This window comes from Giraffa tippelskirchi, chromosome 7 (assembly GCF_054371585.1).
Source record: "Giraffa tippelskirchi isolate mGirTip1 chromosome 7, T2T-mGirTip1v1.2.pri, whole genome shotgun sequence".
Classification (NCBI taxonomy): domain Eukaryota; kingdom Metazoa; phylum Chordata; class Mammalia; order Artiodactyla; family Giraffidae; genus Giraffa; species Giraffa tippelskirchi.
In genome coordinates this window covers 25,362,286-25,382,453 of record NC_137281.1, presented here as the reverse complement: position 1 = coordinate 25,382,453, position 20,168 = coordinate 25,362,286, and the positions used below count along the sequence as shown (strand labels likewise).

Sequence of the window (20,168 nt, the reverse complement as noted above, 5' to 3'; positions counted from 1 at the left end):
TATGGTCTAGAAACCTGTAGGTCCACAAAATGAGGTGATCAGAAGGCCACCAATTTTACTGTTGAGCAGAATACACTCGACTGAATCCATGCAGATGATTGTGTTATAGAAATAGCATTGGCTTTGGAACCTAGCAGACCTAGAACTCTGCATGTTGTGGGGAAAACAGTTTATTTTCTTTAAGCCTCTGTTTCTTTCTCAGTCAGATGATTCCGAAGGTTACATAAACTATCTTATATGAAGGTGTTGTTGTTCAGTCACTAAGTCATGTCCAACTCTTTATGACCCCATGGACTATAGCACACCAGGCTCCCATTTCCTTCACTGTCTCCTGGAGTTTGCTCAAATTTATGTCCATTTATATGAAGCACATAACAGGTGTTCAAATAATGTTAATTTTCCTTCCCTTCTATGCATTATACCTGGATGGAAAATTCTTTTAGGATCTCATTCTGCCTGTCTGGAGAAACTGGTGCTAGCTAATTTAGGAGCAGGCCCTTGTTTATCTCCCTCGTATACACCCAGTGTTTAGGTCATCTGCTCATGTAATTTCAGCAATTACCTGAATATCTATAATGTTTAGCTACAGCTCTTTGTTGCCAGCCTTTCTGTGATCCCTTACCAGCATATCAGATTTAACCCTGACCTAGGCAAACTTCTTTGCAATCACTTATTATTTGTTTAAGGGTGTACAGCCTCTGTCCCTGTCTCCTTCCTCTCTTCTCATTGGCTTAGAGGCTTTCTCCTTAGGTTTGTCCTTCCCAGTTTTTACCCTAAGGCTTATGAAGAGCAGGAGTAAGTCTGTGAGCCTCCCTGGTTAGTAGGAATTATTTTCAACAAAGAAAAATGTCTACCTTTAAAGAGCTTATAGTAGAAGGTAGTGTGATGGTTCCTATTCATAGAACATGTAGATTGTGAATTTTATGCACTATTGGAATTTCTAAAAATATTAACCTTTGGATTTTTGCCTTTTCTATTTAAAACAATTCCTCAAACCCTTTCCTCCTGCTTTTTTTTTTTTTAAACTCCATTAGTAATCTGTTATTATTGAGATTCTTCTCTTAATGTTGTATTATAAGCTAGAGACTGGTGAGGACTGTCCTCCTTGGCTCAGAGTGTGAGGAAGCAACAGTGGATAGCATTGCTGTTTAGGGCTTTTGTTTCCATAGGAGCACCAGGAGCATTAGAAATCTCCCACTGAGCACCAGATTCACTGGTTGTATTTGTGCCGTAAGGTATTATTCCAAATATGGGATTTTTAGTGCTCCTCAAAAGAAAAACATGTTGAGACAGTATTTTCTAAGAAGTCAGACTTTGCCACAGTTCTTTTAGATGTAACACCTCAGGCCTTTCCTAGCTTAGATTTAAAATTCTTTCAGAAGTACAGATTTTTCACAGGGACAGATGATTCATTAATTTTGCTCTATGGAAAGAAAGGATCTCAGGTTAAATACACCCCCCACAACCTAAATGAACTGACTACAGATTTAAGCTTTGGGAAACCTAAAACATATTTAGGAACATCCAGTCTTAAACTGAAGCAAGATATTTTCAATACTCTACCAACATATGGAAATTGGCAACTTCAGCCCCTTCAATAGTCTATCTCAATTGAATAGCTTGTAGCTTAAACAAGTATTTTTCTGCTCATCAGCTTACCACATCTTTCTTGGCATCAAATTACATTTTTACTTAGTTCAAATCCTCAGTTTGACCATTGGGCCAAAATCAGTTATGGAAGTGGAAATGTAAATTGTTTGTGATGTTACTGCTGCGTTGGCCACATATGGTCATGGTATGTATATAGTTTGTTTTCCTGAAGTTATATTTTTAATTGCCTATTTACAGAATCATGAAGGGAAGTGAAGTTGCTCAGTCATGTCCGACTCTTTGCGACCCCATGGACTGTAGCCTACCAGGCTTCTCTGTCCATGGGATTTTCCAGGCAAGAGTACTGGAGTGGGTTGCCATTTTCTTCTCCAGGGGATCTTCCTGACCCAGGGATTGAGCCCGAGTCTCCCACATTGTAGGCGGATGCCTTACCACCTGAGCCACCAGGGAAATCTTAGCAAAAGGAGAATTCTCATATGCATGGCATAGTTTACTTTCTTAGAACTAAAGGAAGTTATATGAAATACTTTCTCTACATTTGCCCTCAGATCCATCCCAGGGAAGATGGATTGATATTTCACAGGCTCCTAGTAAGGCAGAGAGTAAGATCTCCAGTTTTATCTTTCCTTTTTCCTTCCTTCTCTTGCCTAGTGATCTTTGGGGTGTGTGGAAGGGTGGTTCTGGTGTCTTGTTTGTTGAGTGTAACATAATGGCTTTTTCTTTTAATTGGATAATATTTTCCTTCCCATTTCTTCTTCCCAGTATCTAGCATTTCCAGCCTACTTCTTTCAGATTTTGTACACATAGGTGTGTAGATTAGGCTAGGGACAGATTTGAGATATCCTATGCAGGTGTCTTTGGAGTGTAGACAAACAGCCCTTTGACTTGATTACATTTTGCCACCTGAGGACAGAAGCTCCAGAGCACACAGTTTATACTAATCCTGCTCACAACTCAAGTGATGTGTTGAGTGACATCTAGGTTCTATCCTTTCTGTAACTCAATTCTTTAAAAATACGTATTTATCCATTTTATTATGAAGCTTGTGATCTGGGTTTCAGTAGTGACCTCATTTTTTTCTTTTTGAATATTCACCTTGGTAGATCCATAACAGCCAGGGCTAACTTTCACAGTATCTGATCACCCTTAACTAAATATCAACAACCTCTCAAGAACAGATCACAACATTTTATCTTGACCCTGACTCTGGCCTTTCCTAACCGCTTACATTTCTCTGAATGTTTCATGTCCTCGACTGGATGCTGTAACCTCAGCCAGGCACACTCACTTCCACCTTGTCTGCCTGGGGTACTTCTGCTATCTTTCAGTGATCAAGTCTCCTATTACTTTGTGTAATACATTCTATATATAGTTCTATAATGGAGCTTAATATACTGAGTTGTTATTACTTATTCATTGGTAAAATATAGTAGTGAACCGTGAACTTCCAGATGTTCAAGCTGGTTTTAGACAAGGCAGAGGAACCAGAGATAAAATCGCCAACATCTGCTGGATCATCAAAAAAGCAAGAGAGTTCCGGAAAAACATCTATTTCTGCTTTATTGACTATGCCAAAGCCTTTGACTGTGTGGATCACAATAAACTGTGGAAAATTCTGAAAGAGATGGGAATACCAGACCATCTGACCTGTCTCTTGAGAAACCTGTATGCAGGTCAGGAAGCAACAGTTAGAACTGGACATGGAACAACAGACTGGTTCCAAATAGGAAAAGGAGTACGTCAAGGCTGTATATTGTCACCCTGCTTATTTAACTTATATGCAGAGTACCTCATGAGAAACGCTGGGCTGGAAGAAACACAAGCTGGAATCAAGATTGCTGGGAGAAATATCAATAACCTCAGATATGCAGATGACATCATCCTTATGGCAGAAAGTGAAGAACTAAAGAGCCTCTTGATGAAAGTGAAAGAGGAGAGTGAAAAAGTTGGCTTAAAGCTCAACGTTCAGAAAACTAAGATCATGGCATCTGGTCCCATCACTTCATGGGAAATAGATGGGGAAACAGTGGAAACAGTGTCAGACTTTATTTTTTTGGGCTCCAAAATCACTGCTGATGGTGATTGCAGCCATGAAATTAAAAGACGCTTACTCCTTGGAAGGAAGGTTATGACCAACCTAGATAGCATATTTAAAAGCAGAGACATTACTTTGCCAACAAAGGTCCATCTAGTCAAGGCTATGGTTTTTCCAGTGGTCATGTATGGATGTGAGAGTTGGACGGTGAAGAAAGCTGAGCACCGCAGAATTGATGCTTTTGAACTGTGGTGTTGGAGAAGACTCGTGAGAGTCCCTTGGACTGCGAGGAGATCCAGCCAGTCCATCCTAAAGGAGATGAGTCCTGGGTGTTCATTGGAAGGACTGATGTTGAAGCTGAAACTCCAATACTTTGTCCACCTCATGCAAAGGGTTGACTCATTGGAAAAGACCCTAATGCTGGGAAGGATTGGGGGCAGGAGGAGAAGGGGAAGACAGAGGATGAGATGGTTGGATGGCATCACCGACTCTATGGACATGGGTTTGGGTAAACTCTAGGGGTTGGTGATGGACAGGGAGGCCTGGCGTGCTGCGATTCATGGGGTCTCAAAGAGTTGGACACAACTGAGCGACTGAACTGAACTGATTTACATGGTTGGTCTTTCTTTCTGTCGTTGTTATTTAATGGTAGAGTGGCACATGCCAAGTTTTTTTTTTCTCTAAAGTCTCAATTTCCTCATTTGTAAAAGGGGAATAATAAATGTCCCTACCTCCTAGGGTTATTGTGAGATTCAGTGAAATTATTCACATAAAAACACTTAACTCTGTTTTTGAACATTGAGTAGTGAGGACGGTGATTGAATATTTGTGTCCTCTATTATATCTTGAGACTTGTAGAGACGTGTGATGTGTTTTATTCATCATTCAGGGATGGTGGTGCTGAGAGGGGCCTGTTTCCTCCGAGACCAGGTCTGCTCTGTGAGCTTTATTCATTAACCCTCACGGTAGTTCTCTGCCGTGATTAGGGCAGACGCAGAAAGGCACAGTGGTCATTTTCTGAGTTCACACCACATGTAATCCTTTATGTTCTATGGTAATGCTCCTGGGGAGGAGGTTTTAACCAGTTTGTACACTCATTCATTTAACAGATGCTTTTTACCATGTGCTGTGCTAATTTCTGAAACTGGTGAAAATGACGGTCAGGTTCTGCACTAGGTCATAATAGTAATATTTCAAATTTGTATGGCTGTTATAATTCATAAAATCCTTTTCCAGTCCGTGCTTTATTTAATCTTCACAATAACCCCCTAAGGGTAGACTTTATGATTTTTACATATAAGGAAGCTGAACTCCAAAAAAATGGAATTAAGCCACGAGCGTGGATGTAAATTCTTCTGAAGGATGGACACACGGAAGCACACTCTTTTCCAAAAAGTAATCATTTTCTTTTGAAAAATAGCATTCTTGACTCGTGCTTTTTATTTAGTTTTGTCTCGGCTGGGGCTTTCCAGCCGCTTTTCCGCCCCCCGCCCTATCATTGCCGCACCCACGGCGGGGATGGAGACAGCGGCTCTGACTGTTTGGCGCCTCTGTGCTGCTGCTGGCTCAGAGCACCATGTGCCGTCAGTGTGGGCAGGCTAGTGAGTTAAATATTGATCCCTGGTTGTTATTATTAAAGTCTTGTGTCTGATACAGAAAAAGTGAATTACCACAGGGTGAAAGAACTCTGACCTGAGTTTTTAAAATATGGTAATGGAAAGGTCATCATAAAATACACCACCCTTCTGCAAGGTTGTTGTTGGCCAGCCCTTTTTTCTCTTTTTTTCCCCCATTCTTGAAACATGAGATGAAATGCTCACTTGCTTGCACACACGGTGAGATTATCCTGTTAATCTTAGATAAGACCTGGTTACTCCACTTTTTAACTGTATAGACCTAGTGAGCAAGTTTGAGTGCTGACTCATTTGTACTGGTGGCTGAGGGATCTATACAAACAGTGTTTTATGACTTTCCACTATCTCAAAAGCCAAACTGAAAGTTGAGAACATATTCAGGAAAAGATGACATGAGTTTTTAGCCGTTGCTTTGCCACAGACTGCAGCTTGGAAGAAATTTTCTAAATTCTTTGAACCTCCGTTTTCTTAGAGTTTCAGTTTAGCACCCTTAAAAATGAACAGTTTGTACAAATTATCACCGAGGTGTCCTCTAGCTCTGCAGTTTTATAAATTATTTAGATTAGTATTTGTCCACAGGACACTCTGGACGGCTGTGTGTGTGTGTGTGTAAGGGGTCAAAACATAGTGCACGTGAAATTGATAGCTATTTCATTCACCTCTAAATGTGATCATTTATTTGGGCTATATTGACTATAGCTCTATAATTCAAGGGTACATACTACACTCTACACTTGTGTATCTTTCTCCTTTCCCAGAATAATCTCTGGGAGAGAGGTGGATTTAGAATGCATGAAGATAAACATAATCTCAAGATAAGCACTCCTACTGATTATAGGAAGCTAATATTAACACAAATTGACTGTCCTTTGCAAGGGCAAACTCTCACATATCCAAAGCTGCGCTATAATATTACTTAGTATTATTTGACAGGAACGCTTGGCATGAAATTTTGGAATTACACATACATGCCTTTAGAATGAAAAGGGCTTCCCTGGTGGCTCAGCTGGTAAAGAATCTGCCTGCAGTGCAAGAGACCCGGGTTCAATCCCTGGAGAAGGGAATGGCCTCTAGAATGACACTGTTCTTTGGTTTTGTTATTATTCTGACCTCTCAAATTTACTCTGATTTGTTAAGAATAAAGTAAAACTAAATATGAGTGGAGAGAAATGCAAAGTGGTGTTTGATCAGAGTACAAACTTCCAATTATAAGGTGAATAAGTTCTGGGGATCTGATGTTCAACCTGGTGACTATAGTTAACAAAACTCTATTATATACTTGAAAGTGGCAAAGAGAATAGATCTGAATGTTCTCACCACACTTAAAAATTGTAATTATGTGAAGTAATAGATGTGTTAACTAACCTTATTGTGGGAATTGATTTTGAACCATTTGAATGATTTTGTAAAATATCTATCAATTTGGATTTGTGTCACATTTTATCATGAACAAATGGACCTTGTGTATTTTTTGAGCAAGAATACTACAGAAGTGATATATCCTTCTCAGTATATATGGGAGGGTAGGGTGCATGATGTCAATATGTCTTAAATACTAGTAAAGTTAATCTTGATAACTATTGAATCTCTCCACATAAAGTTACCATTTCCCCCTTTGTAGTTAATAAATATCTTGGTGAAGATCTGTTGAGACTGCAGGTATCCTATTAATATTTGAACTTTTACCCTTTATTCTTTAATGTTTTCACTAATTTTAGTGTTCATTACTGGTTTGGTGTACAACAGTTATTACTGTAGTGTCCTAATGATGATTTTCTTTTTTTCTCATTTCTTTAACACTTGCTAATTGGAATTCCTCTTCTTTTCCTTCTGCTTCTTTGCTGCACCACATGGCTTGTGGAATCTTAATGTTCAGACCAGGGATTGAACCTGGGCCCTCTGCTGTAAGAGTGGACCTAAGCAGTGGATGGACCACCAGGGAATTCTCTAATTGAAATTCTTCTTTAAGAGCTATCCCTTATCCCTCATTTATTTATTTATTCAATTATTTATATCTGTGTGGACTCATGGATATTTATAATTCCATACCACTATTATTTATTTTGATGCTCAAATTGTTCCAGCTTTTTGAAAATTACCCTTTAATTTAAAAAGTTAATAAAACAAATTATAAGTGAAAGCCGTTATTTGTTGTGGGTTGATCAGTGCATTGCATTGTTGCTTAAATTCACTACAGTAGTTGATGTCTGTGCACTCTGACAATTCTCAGTCTACCACAGCTGAACTCTTCAGTCATGTGTTATATAAAAATGAGGGAAAAAAAGACGGAGGAGGAAAAGAAAATGAACACATCTTTGTCTTTTCTCCTCTTCCTGAACTCAGTTAATTCTGCCAATTTGGTCAGAAAAATCCCTCGTGACAACAAAAGCTTGGCAGTTACTAATAGCAGTTCTTTTGTACAATAAAAAAAATTATGAAGTATTTAAAGAGATGGAAACTTGGATGGCATTCTTGTTCCCCAGTGGTAACTGACTGGATGTTCAGGATGGAATGCTTGCTGACCCCTTGAGCACAGCTATTGTGCTGGGTTAATACTGTGTTTCCGTCTATAGTTTATCACTTGGAGTGCCTATCTAAAACAAACCATCCGGTGTATCCAGCTAGTCCAGGACATCCACTTTGCAACGGATAAGGATTTCCTTGTGCTTAAACTGCTAGGTCTTTTTTTTTCTGGTCTAGTGGAAAAACATTACTTTATTAGTGTTTTTATTAAGTATTTTTCAGTTATTTAATTTTGTTTGCTGTTGTTACATCCAATTTTGTTTAACATCTTATTTCTGCTTCTTTAACAGCATTCATCATATAGTACCTTTTCTCATTTCTCCTTTATTAATTGGTCTTTTTGGGGGCGGGTTATATGTCTTTCTTTTCCTTGTCAACTAAACAACTTGAGGTCAGTGTGTATATTAAACATTTTAAATAACCTACATGCTTTGCACACAGGAGAGAGTTCGTTGATGTTGAAAAGGGGGAAACATTACAATCTTTTTTTTTTTAAGAGTAAAAATTGTTTCCTGTCATTTATGTTCGTGGTTTAGTTGCTATGTTGTGTCTGACTCTTGCGATCCCATGGACTGTAGCCTGCCAGGCTCCTCTGTCCATGGGATTCTCCAGACGAGAACACTGGAGTGGGTTGCCATTTCCTTCTCCAGAGGATCTCCCAACCCAGGAATCGAACCCGCGTATCCTGCGTTGCAGGCAGATTTTTTACCAACTGAGCTATGAGGGAAATCCTATCATTTATGTTAGTGAAAGTGAAAATGAAAGTCGCTCAGCCTTGTCCGACTCTGTATAGTCCATGGAATTCCCCAGGCCAGAAACTGGAGTGGGTAGCCTTTCCCTTCACCAGGGGATCTCCCAACCCAGAGATCGAACTCAGGTCTCCCACATTGCAGGTGGATTCTTTACCAGCTGAGCCACAGGGGAGGCCCAAGAATGCTGGGGTGGGTAGCCTATCCCTTCTCCAGCAGATTATCCGACCCAGAAATCAACCCAGGGTCTCCTGCATTGCAGACGGATTCTTTACCAACTGAGCTATGAGGGAAGCTCATTTATGTTCAGTTCGGTTCAGTCGCTCAGTCGTGTCCGACTCTTTGCGACCCCATGAATTGCAGCACGCCAGGCCTCTCTGTCCATCACCAACTCCCGGAGTCTGCCCAAACCCATGTCCATCGAGTCGATGATGCCATCCAACCATCTCATCCTCTGTCGTCCCCTTCTCCTCCCGCCCCCAATCCTACCCAGCATCAGGGTCTTTTCCAATGAGTCAACCCTTCGCATGAGGTGGCCAAAGTATTGGAGTTTCAGCTTCAACATCAGACCTTCCAATGAACACCCAGGACTGATCTCTCTTAGGATGGATTGATTGGATCTCCTTGCAGTCCAAGGGACTCTCAAGAGTCTTCTCTAACACCACAGTTCAAAAGCATCAATTCTTCGGCGCTCAGCTTTCTTCACCGTCCAACTCTCACATCCATACATGACCACTGGAAAAACCATAGCCTTGACTAGACGTACTTTTGTTGGCAAAGTAATGTCTCTGCTTTTAAATATGCTATGTAGGTTGGCCATAACCTTCCTTCCAAGGAGTAAGCGTCTTTTAATTTCATGGCTACAGTCACCATCAGCAGTGATTTTGGAGCCCCAAAAAATAAAGTCTGACACTGTTTCCCCATCTATTTCCCATGAAGTGATGGGACCAGATGCCATGATCTTAGTTTTCTGAACGTTGAGCTTTAAGCCAACTTTTACACTCTCCTCTTTCATTTTCATCAAGAGGCTCTTTAGTTCCTCTTCACTTTATGTTAGGAGTAGATAAAAGCATATATCTTGGGTTTGTGAGACAAGGGCTTTCTTATAAAAGTATGTTTTAATCCATTATTGACTGCCTATAATATTATCTTTTTATGTCACTTCAAGAACAAACTGCTCATCCGTAAACCATGTGTTTAAGTAGATAATAGTTTATTAAGTAGAATATTGTTCTAATGGCTAATATTTTCTAATAACAAATTTAGTTAACGAGAACCTCAACAAAGATCATTCATATGCATTTTATGTGATAACCTTCAGTCTGTGGAGTGACCAGTTTCCACATAATCAAAAAGATGATGGTGTTGAACATGGATGCTTTATTCAAATATTTGCAAAAAATCCTTAATCTAGAGCTATTAGCAGCAGTTTTGAACTGGATTTTACTACCCATGCTACAAATATTTCTCATGTTTCCCTCAGGATAGGGAAATTAGGAGTATAAAATATATCTATATTTGTGACAGAATTTTTCATAGTTCATCCAGCCAATATTTATGGTTCATCTATATGTTCATGATCCCTGTTGTGAATACTTTATCAATATACTGCCAAATTTTGACCAGTGTATTACATACATTTGTACTAAAACTAAGTACATATATTGTTACAGTGATGTCATATAGATTGGGGTAAAACTTGCTCTGAAAGGTTGGAAGCAAGTGTGATGTCAAGCCAGAGTCACAAAAAGATTGTGTATGTGTTACAAAAGTACATGAATTTCGCCTCATGAATATGCAAGAGCACGTATTCAGGACCTTAAGTAGTCCTGTACAGACAGCAACACAGTTCTGAGGAGCGACTAAAAAGAGTGAAGAACCATGGACAGATAAATACTATAGAAGTGATGTGTTGTAATTATTGTTGACTTATGTAGTCTTGGCTTTTAATCCCCTCAGTGACCCTTGGTCAAATGGAAAAGATGAGCATAACAGAAACTGTGACATATGTTATTGTTGTTCAGTTGCTAAATTGTGTCCAACTCTTTGTGACCACATGGACTGCAACATGGCAGGCTTCCCTGTCCTTCACTATCTCCTGGAATTTGCTCAGATTCATGTCCATTGAGTCGGTGATGTCATCCAACCATCTCATCCTCTGCTGCCCCGTTCTCCTTTTGCCTTCAGTCTTTCCCAGCTTCAGGGTCTTTTCCAGTGAGTCAGCTCTTCAGGTCAGGTGGCCAAAGAATTTGAGCTTCAGCATCAGTCCTTCCAATGAATATTCAGGGTCGATTTTCTTTAGGATTGACTGGTTTGATCTTCTTGCAGTCCATCAAGATTTTGCAGGATCTTCTGAGCCCCTGAGACTTTGGGGCTTAGCCTTCTTTATGGTCCCACTCTCACATCCATATATGACTACTGGAAAAACCAGCTTTGACTATATGGACCTTTGTCAGCAAAGTGATGTCTCTGCTTTTTAATATGTTGTCTAGGTTTGTCACAGCTTTTCTTCCAAGGAGCAAGCAGCTTTTAATTTCACGGCTGCAGTCACCATCCACAGTGATTTTAGAACCCAGGAAAATAGTTAATCTTATTTAATCCTTTCAGTTTTTCAGGATAGTTGGTATTAAGGTTAATATTAAAGTTTTGTGGACTAGAAATTGAGATTGAAAAGTTGAATTATTTGTCCAAATCATGAAGTTTATAATTGACAGAACTGAAATTCAAATATGGTCTGTTCAATTTCATATCTTAGTCTCTACCTACTTTGTCCACAGTATATTGTATTAATTGCACACCCAAATACACACTGATATTCATTGTGTGCTCAAGCACAGGCCTTGGCACTTTTCTTACATTTCTCATTCAACTGCCATAGCCATTTGAAGTTGGTATTTAATGTTTTACAAATGTGGAAACTGAGGCTTAGACAAGAAAATTATGTGCTTCAAACCTCTCAAAAGGTAAATGGTAATATCAAGGCTTGTACTGAATTTCATTTGACTTTAAAATTTGTTGCTCTGTTTTTATACTTAAATGACTTTACAAAAATTATCCAAAGAGCATCAACTGTAGGTTAGCAAATGCACTGGAGGATGTGAGATACAAACATACAACAACTGCACGCTGATACTCTTGTTCTTTCAGCATTTGTGGAACAGTCACTTTTACCCATCGTTGTTGTCTCTGCTCTTGAATCTTTTTCTGAAATTGCCTTCTAATCCATGTTTTTCTTTGTTATTTGACGGCATGTATTAAGTTGCTCAGTTGTGTCCGACTCTTTGTGACCCCATGGACTACAGTCTGTGGAATCCTCTAGGCCAGAATACTGGAGTGGGTAGCCTTTCCCTTCTCCAGGGGATCTTCCCATCCCAGAGATCAAACCCAGGTCTCCCACATTGCAGGGGGTTTCAGCTGAACCACAAGGGAAGCCCAGAATTAACTTTAGTATTATTTATTTAATAGAACACATGCTTATTTAAAAGTTCAAGCATTGTAGAAATAACTTTCAAAAGAAGAAATCACTGTAATTACAATACAGATATAAGCATTATTAGCAAATGGGCATATTTTCTTGAGTACTTTATGAACATGCTAATTATATATAATTTTTGAAAACATAAAAGCTTTTTTTTTTTTTTGAGAACTTACTTTTTTCACCTAGTAACTCTGATATACCCTGAGTTTTGCCTTTGGTTTTATAGTGTTTGAGTCATTTTACATCGTTTTTCAAAATCTGATAAGGTTAATTAAAAAACAAAACAAAACTAGCCTCTACTTTCATTTTTTAGCGGAAGATTAAGAAGCAATATAAATTATTCCTTATCAGCCTTATGCAAAGTGCCTTTCTTATTGCCTCTGCTTTAGTGAAAATAAAAGTCTTCATCTTTCCATTTTTTCTAATGCTATAGGTGGTCAAGACTTTCTTACAGTTGTCAACAGTCCTCTGCTTTCTTTTTATTTTTTTTTAATATTTATTTATTTTATTTTACTTATTTGACTATTTGACTGTGTCGGGCCTTGGTTGCAGCATGCAGAACCTTTAGTTGCGGCCTGTGTGAGCTAGTTTCCCAACCAGGGATGGAACCTGGGCCCCTGCATGGGGAGTATGGAGCCCTCGCCACTGGACCAAAAGGAAGTCCCTGCTTTCATATGTTTTGCGTGACACAGACAGGAGCACTGCCTCACCTAAAGCAGTACTTCTTTTTAGGGGAGGGAGAGGTACTAAGTTAGAATTGACTTACGAAAACAGACATGTCATAGAAAATAAACATAAATGTCAACACCAAAAAGAAAAGAAAAGTATGTAATTTGAAGTAAGTTTTCCAATGCAGTGTTTTCTGGTTGTGGGCAAGTTATATAAAGGATTTTTAACACACATCTACTTACTGTTTAGCAGTTTCCACAAGGAAATTTGCTGGTAGCTGTCTTCCTTACAAAAACATTTAAAAATGCAAACCTAAGATGTTTAAAACATTTTTTTTGTGAAAAATTGAAAAGCTTGCATATTCTTTTGCAGTTTGAAGAAATATTCCAAAGAAATTCACTTTTTAAATTCATTTTTTAAATATTTACTTTATAAATGACCCACAGTGGGTTTTACCATAAAAGATTAGTAGTGGAAGAAGACTACCAAGGAGAAATTATACAGTAAACAGTCCAAACACCCAAATTATTTCAACCATTTGTTCTATGTTCATACATATAAAAGCATGAAAGCTAATACTTTTGAATAAACGTAATAGATAGCCATGTTAGAATTTGATTGAGGCCTAAAAAGTATCCTTTTTTGGCAGTTTGCATAAATTTATTATAAAAGGCCATAATTTTAAAATCCTAAAATTTTAATTGTTGGGGATGAATTTCAGAGCTACCTTATTTCTGGTTTGTTTAGATTTATTCCACTGTCGCTTAGAGGTTTGAAAGGAAATTTGAGTTCTCCTTTGTCATCTCAGTAGTAATTTGAGATCCTCAGAAAGGATGTATCTCCTACTTCTATGGACTTGGACAGGTCTTGGAGTGAAATGGAGTAGGAAGATGGGTGCTGTTCTTAGTTACTCAGTCATGTCCGACTCTTTGTGACCCCATGAGCTGCAGCCTGACAGGCTCCTCTGTCCACAGGATTCTCCAGGCAAGAATACTGGAGTGGGTTGCCATTTCCTTCTCCAGGGAATTGTCCCAACTCAGGTTATCGAACCCAGGTCTCCTGCATTGCAGGCAGATTGTTTACCCTCTGAGCCACCATGGAAGCCCAGGAAGATGAGTAATGAAATTAATTGAAAATCTCAGGACAAACACAAGCGATAGTTACTTTGTTTTAAAGCAGAAATCACATAAGCCCGTGTACTGCTTCTCAGGTAAATTAGATATCTGTTCATGGTTCTCCAACCATTGTGGATGGCCAGTTAGATGGGGGTATGGGTGCCATTGTCATCAACTCAGGTAAAACTCATTGCTCCTTTAATAAGGCCATGCAGTAGGCTGTATGTTTATGTCTGTTTCATTTAAATATGTATAGTAATAAGCTCATTGATACTACTCTGTGATCAAGTGAACTTCTGAGTATGTCATAAAGGGGGCTTTTCTAACACTCTAGTATTTAAGAATAGTCATTTAGAATGTCTTTAATTTCTCCCAATTGTGAGCCCAAAAGTTAGTATACTGCTTTAAATGTTTAAAAAGTAAGTCTCTGCCATTAGCAGTGCCTGGAAACTATAAGAATTTCTGCCAAAGTTGTTGTGATCTTATTCTCTCTTGAAAGCACAGAGCTAAACTGAAGCTTGTATTCAAATGCCTGAGTCAGCTGCTCAAGGCATATATTAGGTGCACCCCTGCTCTTTTTTCTAGGATGATAAAGTCTCCTTGGTAACCTGAAGCAGTTAACTCTTACTCTGTCCACCTAGAAAATTCACATATTATAACTAGACATAGAAAGCACCCACATAAACACACATAAATCTTTCTAAACGTTGACATTAGTATTATTGTATCTTCTAGAATTATGTTTAACTTTAGCAGATCTTGTTCAATAACTTATGAGAAAATAATTTTGCCTCTTCTACTGATGGCTGTTAAATTTTTTTAACTTTTCTAGCTTTTTAATTTAGAGAAGAAAGGCACCTACTATTTATTGAATGTTTAGTATATGCCTAGAATTTTTACTTGCTTGCAACTAACAAACACACATACGTACAATCTATTTATTAGTAAAGTTTTGAAGGCTTGTAAAGCTTCTAATGCTATAAAATATTAATACTAGCTATTATGACATTGATAAGCATTGATAATGATCATATCTTTCTAGTTTCTCAGTTCCCTTGATACTACTCTAATGACCTACCACAGTGTAATTTGAGAGGAGGTAGATTCCTGAAGTAACATATATTGATGTTAGCAGAGGAAATGGCTACTGATTTATGTATATTCAACTATTTATTGACATTTTAATGCTTTTTAAGATTTTAATAATGTTCAGTTTATCTAGTTTTTGAAATAGAACACCATGCCTCAAATGACAGTAGTTGCCAGTCATAAAGGAGGTAAAAGAAGTATATGTCTTAAAGTGAACTTAAAAAGAAAAATGTTTTCCATTGATTAAAAGCCATATCTTAATTTGGGACTACCATTGATAGAAAAACCCTTTAATATCATTAATAGAAAGCTACCAATAATAGAAAAACAAGTACAATATCTTTGTACTTGTTTTTCAAAGCTATGATGGTTTGTTTTCATAACTATCTCTGTTACTAGACTGGGCATTCCTGAGGGCAGAGTCCATGCCTAAGCTGCTCTTGTATTCTCAGTGGCTAGCCTAATGCCTGATACTTGGAAGGTAGCTACAAATGTTATTGAGTTGAATCTAATTGAAGTAGAGATACCTAGCCTGGAGAAGAGAGAGGTAATCTTGAACTTCAGATGTTTGAAGGGTCCTCATGTGGAAGAGATAAAGTTTGTTCTGTATGACATCTGTTGGAGAAGGCAGTGGCACCCCACTCCAGTACTCTTGCCTGGAAAATCCCATGGATGGAGGAGCCTGGTAGGCTACAGTCCATGGGGTCGCTAAGAGTCGGACACGACTGAGCAACTTCACTTTCACTTTTCTCTTTCATGCACTGGAGAAGGAAATGGCAACCCACTCCAGTATTCTTGCCTGGAGAATCCCAGGGACAGGGGAGCCTGGTGGGCTGCCATCTATGGGGTCGCACAGAGTCGGACACGACTGAAGCGACTTAGCAGCAGCAGCAGCAGTATGACATCTGTAGACAGAAAACCAATGAGTGAAAGTTTCAAGTTTCTAAATGCTAAGAGTTGTTTAAAGCTAGATGGGGCTGTCTCAGGAGGTAATGAATCTATCTCCAGATTCATTCATGTTGTCCAACTACTGAGAGGATTCAAGTATTTAATTGTTCATTTTTTTTCCTTTACTCATGTATTCAGACATTTGCTGAACAGGCACTGGTCTGGATGTTGGACATCAAGATTGAATAAACCATAAACCCTGCCTTTGGGGAACTTGCAACCAGCAGGGGAACTGAAGTGTTAACAAAGGATTACAACCCAGGGTGCTTAGAAGTTATTACAGAGGAGTGAGTAATGGCAATACCTTGGAGAAAGTAAACAGGATAGGCTGCTGAGGAGGTGAGTTGACCAGACAGGCAAAGGGAGAAGGGAGTCCTAAGAAGCAACAATATGCAAAGACTCAGAAGTCAGTTTTTAGGATAGAGTAGTGGTGTATCATTTGGATTACCTGTGCTCTTAAAGCACCCTCTAATCCTAAGGTTCTGTGTGCGGGCTCTTTAACTTTGTGTGTTTTTTCACTTCATGCCAGATAGTTCCTGTATGTATATACTTCAGTTGTTATTTTTCATAGGAAGCAAAAATACTGACCTTCTTCTTTGACTTTTGTTCGTAGTTAAATTCATACGAGAAGTAACGCCATATATCAAGAAGCCATCGTTGGTGTCAGATCTACCCTGGGAAGGTGCCGCTCCCCAGTCACCCAGCTTTAGTGGCAGTGAGGACTCTGGTTCTCCAAAACACCAGAACAGCACCAAGGACAGAAAGGTCATCCCGCTCAAAATGTGCTTTGCTGCTAGAAACCTAAGCATGCCGGACCTGGAGAACAGGTGAGCTGTACCTAAGGAGAGCATCCTACTCACAGCTTTGCAAACTGAAATGGATATATTATAATACTGCTTTTGCATATTTTATGCAATATTATGACTGTTGACTAAATTAGATAAAGAAAAACATCAATCTGAGGTGAGAGAATCATTTCTGGACTTCCATATTTAAATTACTTCACACATATATATGTATTGTTGTTGTTGTTCAGTCTCTCAGTCTTGTCTGACTCTTTGCGGCCCTCTGGACCGCAGCACGCCAGGCTTCCCAGTCCTTCGCTATCTCCTGGAGTTTGCTTAAACCCGTGTCCATTGAGTCAGTGATGTCATCCAACCATCTCGTCCTCTGTCGTCCCCTTCTCCTCCTGCCTTCAATCTTTCCCAGCATCAGTGTCTTTTCTAATGAGTCGACTCTTTGCATTAGGTGGCCAAACAATTTTGGACGAACACACAAGAAACTTCATGATGGTTATCCCTGGGGAGTGAAGTGGGATTAGAAGGTAGAAGGAAAGAAGAGGCCTTTACTTTTCATTATATACCTTTATGGAGTGTTAATATCACTCCTTCATTGTGATTATGACTTAATAACTGAATAAAATCTTGTTCAAGAAACTTCTAAAAATATCTCCATAGAAGGAAATTCTTTATACTATGAATAGTGTAAAGAATCAGAGATCTTCATTATAGATCAGGTTGCATCAACTACTAATGTCACCCTTGCAAGTTAGCTTCTCTTGACCTCAGTTTCCTCATTTGTAAAATGAGAGCATTGGATTGGATAATTTCTAATGTCCCTCCTAGTTCTATCACCATTTGGTTTCTATGATTTTGTCTGCATTAATGCCATGAAGTGGTACCATTAAACTTAGTGTTAGAATAGACATTAGGGGAAAAAAGAAAGATAACGATAGTTGGGAAGATCCCCTGGAGAAGGAAATGGCAACCCACTCCTGAATTCTTGCCTGGAGAATCCCATGGACAGAGGAGCTTGTTGGGCTACAGTCCAGGGGGTCATAAAGAGTCGGACACAATTGAGTGACTAACTTTCACTTTAACAAGGACAAACTTTTTATAATGTACTTTGACTTTTATGGTCTCCTCTGATCTGATTGCATAGCCAGGTGCCTAGTCAGGATGGGGTGGTTCACAGAAGACAAGAAGAAACTGAATGACCTTCTTGACCATTTTAGGCCATAGAGACATAGAAGCTCCTGCTCTGTAGTATATTGTGTATATGCTGGAAACAGCTGAGCTCTGCAATCACACAGGCCTTGGTTTGAGTCCCAACTAGGTCACTTGCTCCAAGGAGGGCTCTGAGCAAGTTCCTGCACCTCTATAAACCTTCATATTCTCACTGATTAGGAAAAAAGGCTTAATTGTGCAGATTAAATGAGATAACCACTTGCAGCCCTTTGCACAGAGTCAAACACACAGCAGGATCATAAGAAATAGTAGCTTAAAAGGTCTTAACTGCTAACTTTAACTTTGTGTGTGTACATTGCAAGCAGATTCTTTACGTCTGAACGTCTGAGCCACCAGGAAATCCCATATACATATATATATGTACATATATATGTCCCATATATATATATATAGATGAATCCCATATAGATATAGATATACACGCACACACACACACATATACAGACACATACACACATTTTGTTTGGCCTTGCTGTGTGGCTTGTGGGATCTTAGTTCCTGAGTCCACAGAGGTAAAAGCGTGGAGTCCTAACCACTGGACCACCAATGAATTCTCATATATACATATTTTGAAAATTACATTCTGATATGTTTGTATTGTTTTTATTTGCTTTCTTTTAAAAGTTCAAGACATAGAAATTACTTTGTGTTACATACAGGCATACAGGTTTATTTGTGAAAGATTATGTGTATATTGGATCATATGTAAATACAAAACAGCTTGATCTTTGAAGAAACACTATGTTTATTTTTTTTCATACAGTAAGAATCTAATTTGTAAAGTGAATAATCACCTCTTAAATCCAAATTAAATTTTTTTTCTCAAGTAGATAGGTTTATGTAGAGACTTTGATCTGTTAATCAAGGACTTAAAAAAAAATTAAATAGTAAGGGCTAGAGTAGAGTTACAATGTCATTAAAGAAGAACAAATAGCCACTAAATTTGTCAACTGATTGTCAGGCTGAGGAAAGCATTCAGGCTATGTCCCTCCATTATAAATCATTTCTGAGAATGAGAGTGGACTGTTATCTTAGTCCATTCAAGCTGCTGTTAAAAAATTAAAAAAAAAACAACCCATAAACTGGGTGGCTTATAAACAACAGAAATGTATTTTTCATGGTTAGGGCAAAGGAGGGAAGTCCAAGATCAAGGCACTGGCAGACTTAGTGTCTGGTGAAGGCCCGCTTCCTGATTCATAGATGGTCATTTCCTTGCCATGTCTGCAATGGCAGAGAAGTCTAGAGAGTTCTCTGGGGTCTCTCTCACAGGAGAGAACTAGTCCCATCTGTGAGGGCTCTGCCCTCATGATCTAATTGCCTGCCAGAGGCCCCATTTGCTAATCTTGTCATATTCGGGTTAGAATTTTAACATACGGATTTGAGGCGGAGACACAAGCATTTTGTCTATAGCACTTAGAGTGCTTCTGCTATATCTGAGTATTGTAAGAAAAGAAAAAGTATTACACAGTTTCTGTAGAATACTGGAGTTGTGGGAGTGAGGAAAGAAGGAAGGAGGAAGATGAAATGACTTGGCTATATTGCTGAAAGCTGTGCTAGTTTATCATCCATGAAGACATCTTTCAGAGCTCAATAATCTTGACCTTTATTGAAACTTGGGGCTGCATCCTCTTTAGCACATATGCTAAAGACATTTGATCGGTGGTCAAATTTGAAATAGATTTTTAGAACCAAATGGAGAGGGCAGTTTGGGCTACAAGAGTGTATCACACCATGCTCTTTACTAAGACGATCGGTCTACTTGACCTGAGTGTACTATGCAAGGGAAGTTCTTAGAAGAGTCAGGCTGTTGCAGATTCTCAGGCTTAATTCTGCAAAGTAATTCATTTCTGATGTTGCTTGAAATACCAAATTTGGAGACTTCCCTGGCAGTCCTGAGGTTGACTCCATGCTCCCAGTGCAGGGGGCACAGTTTCAGTCTTTGATTGGGGAACTAAGATCCAGCATGCCCCACAGTGCAGCCAAAAAAAGAAATACCAAATTTGCAAATGATCTGCTTTTTGTAAAGTATAAATTGAAAGAGATTCAAAGTTATTCTTATGTCACTCTTACTTGCATTCCAAGCGTGCTTGCTAGAAAAAAAGAAAAGCAGTAGAATTGCAGGTACCTGGAAAAATTGTGTGTGACTTTGGTTATCCCCACAGGAATGTGGATATCTCTCCTATGTGTCTTGGTTAAAAAAAAAAAAAAGTTCCAAACCATTGACTTATTAGGCTGAAGTTAGGGTGATGGACTTTGACACTTCAGCCAAGCTATTTGTTTTCCATAAGCC

The 20,168-nt window shown here is 38.8% G+C and overlaps 1 protein-coding gene across 2 annotated transcripts in view; it reads left to right on the top strand.

The window, feature by feature from the left end:
* Window positions 1–20,168, top strand: part of SNTB2 (syntrophin beta 2) — a 72,858-nt gene that overhangs the window by 26,606 nt on the left and 26,084 nt on the right. For both annotated transcript variants that reach the window (XM_081512705.1, XM_081512704.1), the window contains one exon: window positions 16,465–16,678. In XM_081512705.1, the coding sequence (XP_081368831.1) occupies window positions 16,465–16,678 (214 nt within the window). The remainder of the gene's footprint in view (window positions 1–16,464; window positions 16,679–20,168) is intronic.